This window comes from Panthera pardus, unplaced genomic scaffold (assembly GCF_024362965.1).
Source record: "Panthera pardus isolate Hobbes unplaced genomic scaffold, ASM2436296v1 HiC_scaffold_9, whole genome shotgun sequence".
NCBI classification, from domain to species: domain Eukaryota; kingdom Metazoa; phylum Chordata; class Mammalia; order Carnivora; family Felidae; genus Panthera; species Panthera pardus.
In genome coordinates, this window is record NW_026527024.1 from 2,028,601 (window position 1) to 2,045,514 (window position 16,914).

A 16,914-nucleotide genomic window follows, 5' to 3' on the forward strand; every position below is an offset into this window, starting at 1 on the left:
GTGGGGTCCTTAGACAAGTCACCCTGACTGCGGTAAGAAGGCATCTGTGGGAAAGAAGGATGTGGGGGGGGGGCGCCTCCATAAGCTATACGGGACCTCCACACTAGTGGTTCTCAATCGTTGAGTAGGCGGAGTGTATCAGAATCACCAGGATAATTTTTTTCCCAAATACACGTGGCTGCCATCCCCGGAGCTCTGATCTGTCTGGGAGAAAGGGATGCATCACATGGAACGCGCACATGTTTTGAAAAAATTCCCCAGGCCCCTTTCCCTTCATTCCCTAGGACCAACACTCTATACTCCTTAGAAGTCCTGGGACATCTAGAGTCCGCCGGCAGCACCCATAGACCAGCAACCCCGAGGTCCCGGGTAACGCTGGCGCGTTACTACGGATAAACCCCGCGGTAGAGGGTCCCACGAAGCACGCGCTGCTTAAGTCACCCCAGGGCTGGCCCGGGCAGTAGGCGGAAAGCAATGCCCCATTTGCTCGGCCCCGCCCACAGCCGGGGGCGGGCGGATAGTCGGCTCTGTCCAATCACACTTCCGGAAGGAGAAGGACCGAAAAGGCTTTCTTCAATCACAGCTTGCGACGAGATTGATGCGTCTTTCCGCCAATCGTCGCCGAGGCGCGAGGGGGTTGTCGGGATGGGGGCCGGAGCCAACATGGAGCCCTCAATGGGATGAGGGTGAAGCTGCCGTTGCCGGCTGCTCCTGTGTTCACGTCCCATCATGTTGGTGCACTTATTTCGGGTCGGAATTCGGGGTGGCCCTGTCCCAGGCAGGCTGATACTACCCCTCCGCTTCCAGACATTCGCGGCCGTCAGGTAAAAAGTGACAAACCTACTGGGAGCGCGGGCCGTTGACCGGCTGGCGGGGCGTGGGGCCTGCCGGGACATGGAGTCCCGGGCTCGCGCGAGGCCTGCTGGAAGTTGTAGGCCGGCCCGGGGGGTAGAATGTCACTCCCCAGGGATTGGCTTCAGTTATTTATAGCGACTACCTAGGTGCCAGCAGGAGACTCGGCCCGTCTGTATCCGCCTGTGGGCTGCGCGGAGGGAACGCTCTAGGTCGGTGACCACATCGGGTCCGTGCTTCCCACCAGAGGGCGCCAGGTGTCGAGCCTGGGTGCTGTTCCTGCCCCCTCCCTGTCCTCTTTCTTGGAATTGGTCTGGCAATTTGGACAAAAACTGTTAGTGTCCAGAGACATTTAGCGTTGGTGTTGCTCCCAAGATTCAATATGAGCTGAACAGAAATTGTTCCTAGATCTGGATGTTTTCAGCAGAGATTAAAAAAAAAAAAAATCTAGAAACACGTACATGTGTGTTTTTGTGTGTTTACACACGTTGGTCCTGAGAGAGAGACGCAGGTAGGAAACCAACGTGGACCCTGAAACTGCGACTCCAGTGTAACTGCTTTTAAGAAGGGACAGATTCCTTTCTGATCCTGGAGTGAATAACCTGTGGGCCAGGAAGGCAGCAGATTGGCAGGGGTGAGCTGATAGGGACTTGTGTCATTTTGAAAGCCCATCTGATTGAAAGAGGAGAAGAGCTGGGCCAAGCTGGAGCTAGAAGTACCGTTGCTGGGAAGTAATTTGCCAGTTCTTGGCAGTGACCAAGCCTTGCTTGGAGTCTTAGTTTGGAGGAGATGAGAGAAGCTGGAAAGTAACCATGGTAAATTATTAAAATGCTTGAAACACTCCTTAGGAAGAGAGTAAGGGTGTTGATATCATTTAAACCAGAGAGAAACCCGGAGAGAAACCTCAGATAATATGCAAGTATTTGTGTGCCCACGAGTGCAATGTCTTTCAAATGTGCAAGTCACAACACAGTAGATCAGAAAATGAACGTAGTGCGTAGGATCATGTAAAGTGAACGTAATAGAGAGTGCCTAGTGAGCATGTGACTCTTGATCTCAGGGTCTGAGTTCAAGCCCCACGTTGAGTGTGGAGCCTACTTTTTAAAACAAGTGAATAGAGGGGAGCCTGGGTGGCTCAGTCGGTTAGGCGGCCGACTTCGGCTCAGGTCATGATCTCGCGGTCCGTGAGTTCGAGCCCCGCGTCGGGCTGTGTGCTGACAGCTCAGAGCCTGGAGCCTGTTTCAGATTCTGTGTCTCCCTCTCTCTGACCCTTCCCTGTTCATGCTCTGTCTCTCCCTGTCTCAAAAATAAATAAATAAAAATAAATAAATAAAACAAGTGAATAGAATAGAATACCCGCTTTAACATTAGGGAGAGTATTGTTTTGTGAAGCATTTCAATTTTGTGTGACCTGTGTTTATTGTACTGGGTGGCAATTTACAACATACTTCTTACTGTAGGCCTCAGTGAGTCTACAACTTGCAAACAATGCAGTAACAGGACAGGTCAGATTTTTCCCTTCTGCATTTCTTTTTTTTTTTTTTTTTTAATGTTTTTATTTATTTTTGAGACAGAGACAGAGCATGAACGGGGGAGGGTCAGAGAGAGAGGGAGACACAGAATCTGAAGCAGGCTCCAGGCTCCGAGCTGTCAGCACAGAGCCCGACGCGGGGCTCGAACTCACGGACCGTGAGATCATGACCTGAGCCGAAGTCGGACGCTTAACCGACTGAGCCACCCAGGGTCCCCTCCCTTCTGCATTTCTAACGAGGGCATGCACTCAACAAACATAACCATAACCGTTTGCTGAATATCTATTATGTACAAGAACTCTGCTAAGTGCTGGGGATGAATGTGGATAAGATAGAGCTTCCTGCCCTCGAGGAATATAAAGTCTCATGGGGAAATTGGACACTTACACTGGGCAGAAGGAAGATGAGCTTCTCTAAAATTTAGGGTAGACATAAAGTACACAGTGGAAAATGAGACATAAAAGCCAGGCATGTGGAATGGGGTGGAAGGAGGCATAACAGAGAGGACCCGGGCCTCCTTGAAACAAGGGAAAAATTAGGTGGAGTCTGCAGCTGGGAGCATCTGAGAATACAAAAGACCATCCGAATAAAGAAAAACCTCATTCTATTTATTCCTTTTTTTTTTTTTTTAATGTTTATTTATTTTGAGAGAGCGAGTGAATGCGTGCAAGCAGGGGAGGGGCAGAGAGAGGAGAGAAAATCCCAGTGCAGAGCTCAATGTCATGAACTGTGAGATTATGCATGACCTGAACTGTAATTATGAGTGGAATGTTTAACCCACTGAGCCACCCAAGTGACCCTTTTGTGTTGTTGTGTTTTTTTCTAATGTTTATTTATTTATTTTGAGAGAGAGATCGTACGAGGGGCAGAGAGAGAATCCCAAGCAGGTTCCGCGCTGTCAGCGCGGAGCCTGATGCAGGGCTTGATCTCACGAACCATGAGATCATGACCTGAGCCAAAATCAAAGGCCAGATGCTTAACTGACTGAGCCACCCAGGCGTCCCCGTATTCGTTTTTAAAAGCCTCTCCCCATCAATAACCTCATTTGAATCTTTGAACATCCCACCATTTACTCTTGGCCAAATAACTTCTGCTTGTAACAGGGTCCCCGTAGCCAGGCTTGCCCTTCTCCAGCCTTCTCCCCTCTGCTGTGATCTTTAAGATGCAGATTTGATTATGTCATAGCTCAGCCTAAAAGCCACGAATGGTCCTCATTGCCCTCTAAAGTCCAGCTGTCCTATAAAAACTTCAATGCCTGTCCTGCCCATGTCTCCTCTCCCTTGTATTTCAGGTTCCAGCTCTTCCTTCTTTCGTACCTGCACATGTCCCAAACACGCTCCCTGCTGCCTACAGCTCTCCCCCACTTTATCCCCACCCCCTTCACTTAGCCAGCTCCTTCCCATTCTCCCTCGGGTCTGGTCAGGAAGGCCTGTCCTGATGCCCTCACACAGGGAATTCGTGGTCTGTGCTCTGAGCACCTGCTGTTCCCCTTTTTACACTCAGCAAGCTTTGTCATTAGCTGTTAGTCCTTCCCACCATGAGGGTAGTTACATGGTCTGTTCTGTTGACCTCTTGTTTCCCGTGCCTCACAGCAGAGTGTGGGCACGCGGTAGGCTCTCTACCCGACATCACCGTGTATTGATACAGAAACTGCAGGCCAGAGAAGGTGATTTGGGCCGGTCTGAGATGACAGGATACATTATTTGGATTGTTAATTTCTTTTTTCTCCTTCAGTTGATAGAGAGGGAGTGTGTCACCGTTTTTCTCCATACGCTGCCACATAAGCACTCGGGGCCTGGGAGGAGTCTGGGTGTTGGGGTGCAATGAACAGTGACCAGGGGTCAGAAGACACGGGGCCGGTCCAGGCCCTGCCACACCCAGCCTTGGGCACAGCACACGTGGCAGGCTAGAACAAGCCTGGATTCTGGAGTCACATAGCAGGGTTCCCCTCTTGTCCAGGCTGCTGCTTGGGGACAAATTATTCCAGCTCTCTCAGCCCCCGTGACATTCTCTTCCATCAAGTGAGAATAAGGGCATCTCCCTCCCAGGGAAGGGAGGATCAAACACAGCCGGACCATTGACTGGCAACACGGGGGCCACGTGGGCCAGGCGTCGCCACTGCAAGCCAGCCCAGTGCCGGGTGTGGCCGGGGGGCACTCTCCTCTTGCCTCTCTGAACCAGATTCACTTAGGACCTCTGCTTCCTCAGCTGTAAAAGGAGTGCCTACAGACTAGCTGCCGTCCAGAGTGATGTCCCATGATCAGAAAGCACGTGGGTTGGAGATGGCCCCTGACCAGAGGGGTCCCTGGAGGCTGAGGGGGCCCAGCTGTCTGATGGCACGGCGAGAACACCTTTCCGACTCGGTTACCGACTATTGTCTTGCTCCTCAGCAACTTGGCCTCAATGTGTTTCTCTTAGAAACTGAGGTGCTAAAGAACAGCCCTGGGAGGGGTCGCGTAGGACCCTACGGAGGAAGAAATGCTGTCCAGAGGCCTCAGCCCAGAGCTGGCCTGATTGATTGCTCCCTTGAAGTTCACTCGGGGCCGTGAGCCATCGATGCCATTGTCTCCCTGCAGGTGCTCTGATGGCCGCCACAGCTCCTACCTCCTCAGGGCTGTGGCCCAGCTGCGCTCCCAACTCCGGGCTCACCTCCTTCGAGCGCCTCCAGCTCCCAGCCAAAGACCCTCTGCCTGGCGCTGGGTCGGGGGCATCCTTCTGGGCCCCGTGCTGTTGAGTAAGTGCCCCCGCCTCTGCCTTGTGGCGCTGTGTGAGGCAGAAGAGGCCCCTCCTGCCTGCTCCAGACCTTGTGTCGGGGATTCCCGCTTTAACTGGAAGCTCTTCTGGCAGTTTCTGCGCCCCCACCTGCTGGTCCTGGCGGCAGCCATCGTGGTGAGATGCCCCTCCCCTTTCGCCCACACCAGGGACAGGGAAGGACCCAGCCAGGGGTTTGCAGAAGCGCCAGCCAGAGCTGCACAGGGGCAGCTTGTCTGCCTCACCAAGTCTCAGGATAGACCTCAGGAAGCAGCAAGGGCTGGCTGCCTTAGGGACTGGAAGCCAAGGGATGCCAGGCGATCCCACACAGGGCAGCTGGCTGTGCAGGGTACAGGAATCCCCAGGCTCTGGCAGCCTGGGCTGGAACTCGAAGAAGCACACAGTTAGCCAAACATGAACAGCTGCAGGAGAGGGAGGGCCAAGGTCAGGGCCAGGGATGGGGAAGAATATGGCCCCCTCTAAATGTCTGCCCCCCCCTTCCCAAGCTGGCACTGGGTGCGGCCCTGGTGAATGTGCAGATCCCCCTGCTCCTGGGCCAGCTGGTGGAGATTGTGGCCAAGTACACAAGGGACCATGTGGGCAGCTTCCTGACTGAGTCCCGGAATCTCAGCACCTACCTGCTCATCCTCTATGGCATTCAGGTACAACAGGAGGGAGGGCCTGGGGGCACCCAAAGGAGCCTCCTGGGCGCCCCTGAGTGCCCCGGCCTCTCTCCCAGGGCCTGCTGACCTTCGGGTACCTGGTATTGCTGTCCCGCATCGGCGAGCGCATGGCCGTGGACATGCGGAGGGCCCTCTTCAGCAACCTGCTTCGGTACTGCCAGTGCAGGGTGCGGGCAGGGGGAACTGCTGGCCCCAGAAGTCTGGACAAATGTAGGGGCAGGGTCTTGTCCTAAACTAATGTCTCCTCTTCTCCCCAACCTACTGTACCCTTGACCTACCACCAGACAAGATATTGCTTTCTTCGATGCTAAAAAGACAGGGCAGCTGGTGAGCCGACTGACAGCTGATGTGCAAGAGTTTAAATCATCTTTCAAACTCGTCATCTCCCAGGTCAGTTCCCCAGGCCCCCCTGTGTGTATACACACACACACACACACACACACACACCCCAGTGTAGACACATCAGGCCAGCCCCACCCACCTTGCTGTTGGGCTCTGAGCCTAGGCTTGCACCAAGTGAGAAGCCTGCTGTCTGGTGAGGGTGTGGATGAGGGAGTGGGGAAGTTCACGGAAGGGAGGTACTGTGGTATCGTCCAAGGTCAGGACAGGCTGTTTCACTCCTGTTCTGAAATTCTACCTCCCCGGAAAACCTTCCCAAGGACTCAGACAAGAGCCTTTCTTGGACCGGCTTGCCAAGAGCAAAATTACCCTGGCCTGCCTTACCCCCAGAATGCCTGGCATGCTGACAAGTGTTAACGAGAACGAGTAAAGGCTTTTTACTTCATTACTGATGTCCTGTTCTCATCCACCCACATGGTCACTGTGGCTGCTGGGTCATGCCTCACACTGGCCCATAGCAGCCCCTGGATGACATTCCTGCTTAATTCTTTTTTTTTTCAGTTCCTAAAGCAAAAGGCAAAGCAAATTGGGATTTGTCTGGGGGAAGGAGGCTGTGGTCCATAGACATTCTCACCCAGGCCTTTCGTGCCTGGTAGGAGAGAAAGGGTCATGCTTTATGACTGGGTGGACTGCTGGTTGGCCTTCCAGGGTCAGACTCATGGCCTTGGCCTTGGGAAGCGGCCTTGGCCACTGTAGCCAGTGGACCCTTGGTGAAGTCCCCGTGTCGTGGTGCTGATGCCAAACAGCCTTCCTGTGTCCCTTCTCTCCCCCAGGGACTGCGAAGCTGCACCCAGGTGGCTGGCTGCCTAGTGTCCCTGTCTATGCTGTCCCCCCGCCTCACGCTGCTGCTGATGGTGGCCACACCCATTCTTATGGGAGTTGGCACCCTAATGGGCTCAGCTCTCCGAAAGTTGTCTCGCCAGTGTCAGGAGCAGGTACCAGCATTCCTGCCATCCGTGCTTTCCCCGTTTCTGTCTGCCCCGCCATTCCTCCCCGTCCCCAAGCCAGCCGCCTACTTCCTGGACTCCTTGCAGATTGCAAGGGCGACAGGCGTAGCAGATGAGGCCCTGGGCAACGTTCGGACCGTGCGGGCCTTCGCCATGGAGCATCGGGAAGAGGAGTGAGTCCCAGACGGAGAGGAGCATGAAGCAGGGAGGACTCCCTGAATGCACCCCAGCAGCCCTGCACCCCAGCCCGGCTGCTTCCTGACAGCCGGGCTTGGCCTCTCTCCCCAGACGCTACGGAGCAGAGCTGGAGGGGTCCCGCTGTAAGGCAGAGGAGCTGGGCAGGGGCATCGCCTTGTTCCAGGGGCTCTCCAACATTGCCTTCAACTGTGAGTGAGCAAGTCCCCACCCGGGGTGTGGGCGCGCCCGTCACGGCTGGGGATGAGCTTGGAGCCGTGAAGGGCAGGTCCCAGCCAGGCAGGGGAGGGGCGGCTCTCCGCCTGCTTGATGTCCTTCAGACATCTGTAGGAGCGCCAGGTGCGTGAGCTCCACCACCACACATGCACACGTGTGCACACACACACACACACACTCGTTTCCACACGAAACAGGTAGACACTATTCCAGGCAGACGCCTTCCTGACCATCTGTCCCTTTCCACACGCAGGCATGGTCTTAGGCACTCTGTTTATTGGGGGCTCCCTCGTGGCTGGACAGGAGCTGACAGGGGGAGACCTCATGTCCTTCCTGGTGGCCTCCCAGACGGTGCAGAGGTGAGTGTGAGGCTGTCCCCGTCCTGCAGGAGCCCTGCTGAGTGGAGGGACAGGGGGTGGTGGCCCGCCCCGGGGGCTGGCTGGGGAGAGTGCCCCCGTGCCATCCATGAGCACCCTGTAACCTGATTCACCGTCCGTACGCTCAGGAATGCAGCTGACATCTTCGGCCGCCTAAACGGTTCCGAAATTTCCGAGACAGCTTCTTAAAAAATTGGCCATTGTAGCAAAACACACGTAATGTCAAATTTACCATCTTAACTGTTTGGAAGCATAGAGTTTGTGCATCCGTTACCACCATCCGTCTCCCGCCCTTCGTGCTGCAGCACTGAAACCGCCTGTTAAATGCTGAGCCCCCACAACCCCTTCCCTCAGCCCCTGACAACCTCCACGTCTGTGATTTGCCCACTTTGGGTGCCTCACGTAAGTGAGATTGCACAGCGTTTGTCCTTTCGTGACGGGCCTATCTCACTCAGCGTAATATCTTCCAGGTTCGTCCATAGCGTAGCCTGTGTCAATTTCCTTCCTTTTTAAGGCCGAGTGAGATTCCACATACAGATAGACCGTCTTTGACATGCTCTTTACGAGCTCGCCTGCCATCCTCTCTGACCTTCCCAGGGCCGAGCGGCTCAGCCTCTCCCCTGCCCTTCCCAGCCTGGAGCTCACTGTGTTCGTTGTTCTGCGATCTACCTGCCCCACTGGGCCTGTCTGCCCGGACCTCTCGGCTCCCTTTGCTCAAAACCCCCAAGGCCTCCCCTTTCCTTTCTCTTCTGAGCTAAACGCTAGCAGTTTCTGCTGCAGTTTCTCATCATCTCCCCCCCACACCACATATGTGAGAGCACATAAAGCATAAGTAGATGTCATGATGAATAACAGAGGAGCAAATATGCTATAATAAATCATTGAAGAGCAGAGACCTGAATTACTGTCAAGCACGTCAAGAGAACAGACTCTCACCCCAAACACCCCTCCATGCCCCTTCCACATTGCTTCCGACACTCGTGGCCGGGCTCTGCATTGTGTCTTACTGCCTGTTTCCTACAGCGCCCCTCGTCATCAGCCTTGTTATTGTCCCAGGTAGACTGGAGCCAGTCTGAAGATGGGTTGGTAGAAAGGACTCCCATCCTTGGCCCCATTTGTGTCTGGTGCTCCCGTATCTGGGCCCATTCACACCTTCTCTGAAGTTCAGACCGTGGGTGGCCTCATCCCTCCTCCAGCCTGGGAACTGTTCCCTGGTAGCCTGGAGACCGAGAGGACTGTTGTAGAGGTGGGACTTGGCACAGACCCCAGGCTGGGCCCTGGCCTCGTGCTCTGGTCCTGAGGAGCCCGACAAACCCGCCTGGTTCCACGCACACAGTCACCATATGGCCCTCCACAGGCAGTGATGGGAAGGTCTCCCTTTCCCTACACCTCCCGAGTCTGGCCCTTCTCCATCAGGCTCCCCTTCGTCTGGGCCCCCACTTCCCTTTGTGGCCTGAGTTCCGACCCTTTCCTTTCCTCCCCACAGCACGGGCTAGCCAGTTAGCAGAGCTTTCTTACAAACAGAAAAGCCTAGGAAGTCCATCTATGCTGTCTCTCTCTCTGGCTGCTACACAGAGCTGCTCCCACAGCCACGGGCCTTAGGACTATCCTTTGTGGGGGGCCCTCCCCACGTGGAGATCCTTCGCCACCCACCTTGGAGGAATTCGATCTATTTAGGAGGCTGATGTATTTCCTCCTGAGGTCCAGCAGGGCGAGGGAGGGGAGGGAGGCAGCCTCAACCTTTAGACCCCATCCTAGGTGTTCTTTTTGTGGCACTGGGTCTCTGGAGGAGACGGAGAGGTACCCAGACAGACCACAGTCAGGGCCAGGCCGCCTGGTCTACATCCAGGTCTGGGCCTCACCGGGAATGGGCCGCCCCCCCGCCAGGGCTCTCAGGGTTGCCTCCTGAGCTGTCTCTGAGAGCAAGGTCATCGTGCACCAACGAGTCATGTGCATCTGCTTTTTGGTTGCTGCCGGGCACCTCTGCCAGGCCCTAATGGCCTCCAGATCTCTTGTGGAGGATGTTCTCCCTTGTCGTCCACAGATAACTCACTGTCCTGGCTCTTCCTTGCTCGATGCCTCTCCACTCCCTCCGGCAAATGCCAGTAACTCTGAGCCTGCCAGAACCATTTCCTTTCAGGCCCCTCCCTTCCTCACCCCTGGCGCTGGAAGAAGTGACTTTCCCGTTCAAGGCGCTCAGTCTTTTCCACTTCAAGGACCCACATGCACACTCAGACACGCGCACTGTCGCGGACTGGCCAGCCCGGTCAGGGGCCGGTGACTGAGAAGCATGACTCTCCACCTTCCAGCAGCCGACAGCCTTGCACGGCAGAGGAGGTGACCCCCCCTGGACAGAGACACACTCGCACCATGTTTTACACAGGGCAAGCCCGCGCTAGCGTCTCTATGGAACTTTGTTTTGGGGCCCATCCCCCACCCCTCACATGCTCCAGGGTCTTCGAGTTCCTTCTTTCTCTGAAAGGATTAACATCCATTTTTCCACCTTAATTAGCCCTTGCTCCCCCAGGAGTCCACTGCACTAGAGCTGACCTTGCCCCATGGGCTTCGTGGCCCCGACCTGTTCACGGTGCTGGCGCTCTCCCTCGTGTTGTTGGTGCAGGCAGGCAGCGCAGAGCCCAGCTCCCCCGAGCCCCGTGCCTGCTTCCTGCGCCCATCTCCCCGGAGCCCCCAGGCCTGAGGTGGCAGACAGTTGTCAGCTTCATCTGGCCAAGGAGAGAACAAGGAGATAACGCGGTTCCAAGGAGAAGCGACCTGCCAGAGAACTATCTGGTGTTGCTGGATCCCAGGGCTCCTGCTGTCCCAGATTTCAGGAACATCCTCTGTGTTTGCCTTCAGGCTGCCCGTTTCCTAGCCTCACGCGCCACGTCCTCCGCCCCCATGCAGCCGAGACCCATACCCTTCCCTCTGGCACCAGCCTTCTCTGGGGCTCCTGTCCCCACTCTTTGAATCTTTCTCTCCTCCTCACAGGTCCATGGCCAACCTCTCTGTCCTGTTCGGCCAGGTGAGTGGCAGTCAGGGGGCGGGCCCCGTGGTGTGGACATCGGATCTGGGCTGGAGTCCTGTCAGCAACCAGCATCACCTGTGTGCTGCAGGAACCAGGTGTCAGGAGATGGGGCTGCACTGCCAGCCTTGCCCTCAGACCCCACCCCTCCCTCACCTCGGACTTTAATTAACCCCCTCCCCAGGTGGTGCGGGGGCTCAGTGCGGGTGCCCGGGTGTTTGAGTACATGACTCTGAGCCCGTGCATTCCGCTGGCTGGGGGCTGCTGCATCCCCAGAGAGCACCTGCGCGGGGCTGTCACGTTCCACAACGTCTGCTTCAGGTCAGCGGCATCAGCGGGTGGGCACGGGGGCGTGAGGCCCTGTGGGTCCGTGTCTCCCTCTAAATGAGCCCCGCCTCGGGATACAGTGAGACTCGAGCAGGGGCCAGGGCAGAAAGGGGCCAGGACCTGGTCTAACTAAGGATCTCCATTGGCTCCTTCCAGTTACCCCTGCCGCCCCGGCTTCCAGGTGCTCGAAGACTTCAGCCTCACGCTGCCCCCTGGCAAGATCGTGGCCCTCGTGGGCCAGTCCGGCGGAGGTGAGAGGAACCCCCCGCCCTCCCACCCTAGGACCTTCCTTCCTACGGTTACCACTCAGAGTGGGGTGGGAGGAGGGGCCCCTTCACCTGTCACTGGGGGTCCCTCTTTCCTGGCAGAGCCTCCAGAAACCATGCCACCTCCCTGACCGCCCCGTGCCCCCAACCCCAATTCCCCAGGAAAGACCACGGTGGCTTCCCTGCTCGAGCGCTTCTACGACCCCACGGCTGGCGTAGTGACCCTGGATGGGCGGGACCTGCGAACCCTCGATCCCTCCTGGCTCCGAGGCCAGGTCATCGGCTTCATCAGCCAGGTGGGAAGCGTGTCTCCAACTTGCAGACGCCGTCTGTCTTTTCTCGCGGTCCTTACTGCACCTGGGCCTTTCCCCTTCTTCCTCCCTCCCGCCCACTTCACCCCTGCTCTCTTTGTGGGGCGGGAGTAGGAGGCTGAGGCCTTCCTGACTGGCTCCCCAGCGGTCATGGGATCTGGGGCTTGCCCTCCCCAGCCCGCCGCAGCTCTGCCCTTGCCTCCCTGGGGCAGGAACTCTGCTCCTCCCTTACTGCCATCCAACCAGGTGCAGTGGGACCCTATTTTAGGACCCCTGGGTCCTCTGACAAACGTGTGGTATTCAGAAGGTCTAGAGACCCCCGCCCCTGACTAAGCAAGCCCCCGTGGCCCCACCCTGATGCCCTCGGCCCCACTTCTTTCCTTCTGTGTGAGGTGGTGCCCCCCAGCGAGGGTCCACCCACCTCCCGTGATTAGATATAGAGGGCACCCTCACCAACCCACCACTGCAGAGAAAGCTAGAATGAACACCCCCTTCTTCCCCATCTCTCCCAAGAGGAGAGGCTTTGCCAGGCCAGCTGGCCCAGCCACCTCCCCATCCCACTTCTGAGGGACCCTGTGCCCTGCAGGGAGCTCGGCCTCTCCCCACTTTGACGGATCTCTCTTTTCTTATCGGACTTGTAACTTTGAATTGCCCCTACCTGCCTTGCAAGAGGCCAGTTCCGGTGTGGCCAAAATCACCTTTTTGCACCCCTCCGGGGTTTGGGGCAAAGTCAGAATGTCCCATGTGGACCCACCCCGCCACCTGCAGGAGCCAGTCTTGTTCGGAACGACGATCATGGAGAACATCCGTTTTGGGAAGCTGGGTGCCTCGGATGAAGAGGTTTACGCAGCTGCCCGGGAGGCCAATGCCCACGAGTTCATCACCAGCTTCCCCGAGGGCTACAACACCATAGTTGGTGAGTCCTGGGGACAGTGTTCTGCTTGGATCTGCCAGGCCTGCGTGAACATGCCACAGGGACACAGGCCTGGCATCAGGGAAGGCTAGGTCCGTGGCCGAGGGGGGCAGACACAGGTCTGTGGTTCAACCACACGCAGGCTGCAGAGACGGGGATGCCTCAAAAAGTGTAGGCGCAGGACCCAGCCAGGGACACTTGCAAGGGGTCTGTGGTGTCAGGGACCTTCAGAGCTTCCCAGCGGCCTCCACGTCCTAAGACGGGACCAGAAGCACTGGACCGCTAATCTTCTCGTAATTCCTTGTTCTTCGGGCTCCTGTTTCATTCCTGCCCTTTTGTTCCTTAATTTAAAAGCGTTTCCGTCTAGTTACCCACAGGGATTGATGTGACTGAACAGGTCTCCCTTCTGACCTACCCAGAGAAGGGCTTTTGTGGTTCTGGGACGTTGCAGTGTTGCAGCCTTACACTAGAATATTCACATTGCGGCTCGCAGCTTTGTGCATTCACAAAGGGTCTTTTTTTCAACCTCTGGGGCCATGTTTATCACCCCCAGTCCTTGGCTCTGTTGCAGAATGTTCCGGCACGTCTCAAGGTGTAGGCATATCTGGGGTTCTTGGCGCATCTTGAAACTTAGGCCTCAGTCTGGCTGAGCTTCAGGGGTGGCACCACCCCTGTCTTTAGCCATCATCCACGCTCTATTACTGATCCAGCCCATTCTGGTCACCACCCAGAGTCCACACTCCCCCGATTGGAGGTGCTGTGCCCACACCTCTCGAGAGGCACCTTCCTTGTACCTCTGACCCCAGCACACTAGCAGGCTCATCTGGGGCTTTAGTCTGCCCTTGCTGACCTCTGACCACCGTCCCCATGGTGCTGTTTTTCACTCCCAGGCTGCCCCCTCTGCTGTTTTCCTGTGAGCATGGTAGACCCCAAGTGGGGTCTTCCCAGAATGCCCCATGGCAGGCCGTCACTACACTCCAGGGCCCACATCTGGGTCGTGGACGTCCCCAGGGTGGCAGAGACCCAGCAGGCCAGGAGAAGGCAGCTGGAGCCACAGGCCCAGGCATGGCTCTGAGACCCCACCCCGGTGTGGGAGGGGCACTGGGTGTCTCCAGGGTGCACTGAATCCCGAGTGTGCGCCCCTCCTGCTGTCTGGTGTGAGTGCACGTGTGCGTTTGCACAGGGTTATGGGATCAGGATGCTGACCCATCCGAGGCAGGCGAATGTGCATGGTGCAAGGTGGTGAGCCTGAGGGACCAGATGGAAAGTTCCAGACGGCCCAGGTGCCCCTTTGTAGGGCCGCCCCCAAGTGCAGAGCTGAAGATCGCTTCAAGGCCCTGCCCTGTCCCCTTCCTCCCCAGGTGAGCGGGGTGCAACCCTGTCTGGTGGCCAGAAGCAGCGCCTAGCCATTGCCCGTGCCCTCATCAAGCAGCCCACGGTGCTGATCCTGGACGAGGCAACCAGCGCACTAGACTCAGAGTCCGAGCGGGTCGTGCAGGAGGCCCTGGACCGCGCCAGCGCTGGCCGCACGGTGTTGGTCATCGCACACCGGCTCAGCACCGTGCGTGGGGCCCACCACATCGTCGTCATGGCCCACGGCCAAGTCTGTGAGGTCAGCTGGGGGCCAGGCAGTGGGTTGGGACAGTTTCAGCCATGGATGCAGTGGAAAGAGTGGCTCAGCTGTGAGGGTCTGGCCTGGCCCTGGGAGCCTGGGGCGTATTCTGGAAGCAACACGCTGTGTGGATTCAGGAATTCCTGCCCTGGCCTCCCAGGGCCCGTTTCTTCCACTGTCCCGTGGGGTAGTAGAACTACCTCATGACTCCCAGAACCGAAGGGAAGGGACTCAGAGAAGTGTGGAGCGCTAGGGAGAAGGGGCCTAGGAGCTGAGGTATAGCAGAGGCAGCACCAGGGACCCTGGTGAGGGGCTGGCCGGGAGCTGTTCTCCACAGGCTGGTCTGCAGCAAGGCCGGGAGGCTGCATGAGGCCTGGCCCCCAGCTCCCAGCTGCTCACTCAAGTGAAAGCTGGAGTCTCTGGGTTCCATAAGGGAGATGCTCTTCCAAAACCCAGCTAAGCAGGGAGACGGCACTAGCGAGTTCAGACGTGCCAGTGCTCTGGGGTCATAGTGTCTCCAGGAGGGACGATGGCTGAGAGGACAGTGAGCTCGATGGCTTATAAGAAGCCAGCCCTCCTAGGGCTGTGAACTGGGTTGGGGTGACCATCTGCCCCTCCTTCCTCTCTCCAGGTGGGAACCCACGAAGAGCTCCTAAAGAAGGGTGGGCTCTATGCGGAGCTCATCCGGAGACAGGCCCTGGATGTCCCAGCTCCCGAGATGCCCAGAGGCCCCAGGAACCGCCACCCCAAGTCCTGAGAGCAGCTGTTTAAGGTCTGGTTGCCGCCGAGCATCGGCACCCAGGACCGGGGCTTGGCTCAGGGGAGCTCCCAGGGACCAAACACCCAGGAAGACCAGTGCGCTGGGGTGTGGGCTGCTGCTCCCCTGCCTCACAGTGCAACCTGGGACTCTCGCTGAGCTGGAGGCGGGGAGGTCGGGACCACTCCCTCTGCCCCCCGCCCCCGTTTCCCCCTCCTGCCTACCTCTCGCCTGCCAGAGCCATGAGTCATTAGGCTGCACAGAAGAGGCAGAGTCCCCAGCCCCCTGCTCTGTTCCCTCCCTCTGCCCAGATCCTCCCAGCCCCTCTCAGGAACCCTGCCAAGTATCCCCCTACCTGATAGCCTAAAGGCTTCCGGCCCCACCTCTGTACAAATCAGGGGTTCACACTGGGGTTCCCCATACCCGTGCCAGGACCTCACTGTCCTAGCCTGACTCCCCTCTCTCCTCTCTGAGAGGAGAGGCCTCTCTGAGCCCTGGGGGAAGGAACCCGCCCCTTGGGCCAGCCCCTCGAACCCACAGTCCCCATCCTGAGAACAGCTTCCCCTCCTCCCTGCTCCGTGAATAATGGTCCTTTTTCTAGATTTCATCCCCCCCTCCCATTCCCGTCCAGCGGAACAAGTGCCCCACATGCCTCCAGCCCCTGGGAAGGGGGAGAAGGGGCAGGGCATGCCATGGTCTGTTCCTCAAGGAGCTTCCGGCTCACCAAGCCATCGCAGCCCTGCCCTGGCCCCGTGCACCTCGTCTCCGTCACCCTGTGAGATTGTGGACAGCCCCTTTACATGAGGACACCCAGCCCTGAAGGAGACTAAGGAGCCGACATACCCCAGGCTCCAGCCACAGGGGTCGTATGGTGCTGGTGGTCACCAAACCTCTAGGGAGAAGTTGATACTTTGCCCCCAGGCTGACAAAACACAAAATCAGTTGGACAGGCAGTGCCCTGCGTCAGGGGCGGCAGTGGTGAGTAGGACCAGCAGAGCCCGCTATAGCCGGAGGTCAGCCTGGAAGAAGCAGCAGTGGCTCAGGTGTGAGTGCAGGAGGCCCCGCAGCCTCTTCTGGGTGTGGCTTAGGAGCAGATGCTCCTCTGGGACAAAGCACCTGAAATGTCCGCGGGCCACAGCCACCCTGGCTTGATACCTGCTTCCTTACGGATCAGAGGTCACTGCCGGGGCGGCCACAGCCCAGGGGGGCAGCGCGTGGGCTGGCTCTGGGTTGCTTTGCCCCTAAACGCCCACCCAGGAGGCACAGCCCAGAGCCAGCCTCCGCTCCCAGCCAGGTCCACGGCGGCCTGCCAGACCCCTCCCAGGGAGAGAGAGCAGACAAGCTCCTGCTCCCCCAGCTCCAGCCCAGCCCCCCAGAGACCCCTCCTGACGCCAGACTCCGGTCTCTCTGGACCTCTTCAGGGCGGCCTCTCCAAATCCCAGCCCCCCCACCCCCCAACCCAGGGAAGTAGTGAGGTCTGTGGCGGGCCTTGAGCCGGAAGGTTGTGCGGTCAGCCTCACGCTCGCCACGTGGCCTCAGCCTCAACCTTGGCTCCGGCGACTATTCAACGTGGGTCATAAGCCTGGCAATACCTCATCCTGAGAGTTTGTTTTAAGAGTTGAAATGGGATGATCTGTGGTAAAGTACTTAAAACTCCCAGTGCCACAGCCTCGGGAGCTGGTCACGTGTACAATAAAGTGTTGTTCACTCCCTGCTTCCAAGATCCGTGTATCATGTGCCGCACACCTGCCATG

The 16,914-nt window shown here is 57.6% G+C and overlaps 1 protein-coding gene across 3 annotated transcripts; it reads left to right on the forward strand.

Moving 5' to 3' along the window:
• The first annotated feature begins 633 nt into the window (after window positions 1-633).
• Window positions 634-16,874, forward strand: ABCB8 (ATP binding cassette subfamily B member 8). Of its 3 annotated transcripts, XM_053898659.1 has the most exons (17): window positions 634-824; window positions 4,961-5,273; window positions 5,642-5,797; window positions 5,875-5,969; window positions 6,103-6,208; window positions 6,991-7,152; window positions 7,252-7,337; window positions 7,453-7,550; window positions 7,829-7,934; window positions 10,941-10,974; window positions 11,159-11,295; window positions 11,458-11,552; window positions 11,730-11,863; window positions 12,647-12,794; window positions 14,153-14,403; window positions 15,035-15,175; window positions 15,762-16,874. In XM_053898659.1, exons 1-16 carry the CDS (start codon window positions 730-732, stop codon window positions 15,158-15,160), a joined length of 2,142 nt encoding a protein of 713 aa, XP_053754634.1. In that variant the 5' UTR covers window positions 634-729; the 3' UTR covers window positions 15,161-15,175; window positions 15,762-16,874. The 3 variants fall into 3 exon arrangements, with proteins under 3 accessions (XP_053754634.1, XP_019280325.2, XP_019280326.2); XM_019424780.2 differs by having other exon boundaries at window positions 15,035-16,874; XM_019424781.2 differs by lacking the exon at window positions 4,961-5,273 and having other exon boundaries at window positions 666-824; window positions 15,035-16,874.
• The last annotated feature ends 40 nt before the right edge of the window (window positions 16,875-16,914 follow it).

Excerpts from the sequence above, each read along its gene's own strand:
- ABCB8 (XM_019424780.2), top strand. The coding sequence starts at position 730 with ATGTTGGTGCACTTATTTCGGGTCGGAATTCGGGGTGGCCCTGTCCCA. Across the intron at positions 5,274-5,641 it reads TCCTGGCGGCAGCCATCGTG|CTGGCACTGGGTGCGGCCCT; the intron begins GTGAGATGCCCC and ends CCCCTTCCCAAG. Across the intron at positions 11,864-12,646 it reads TCATCGGCTTCATCAGCCAG|GAGCCAGTCTTGTTCGGAAC; the intron begins GTGGGAAGCGTG and ends CGCCACCTGCAG.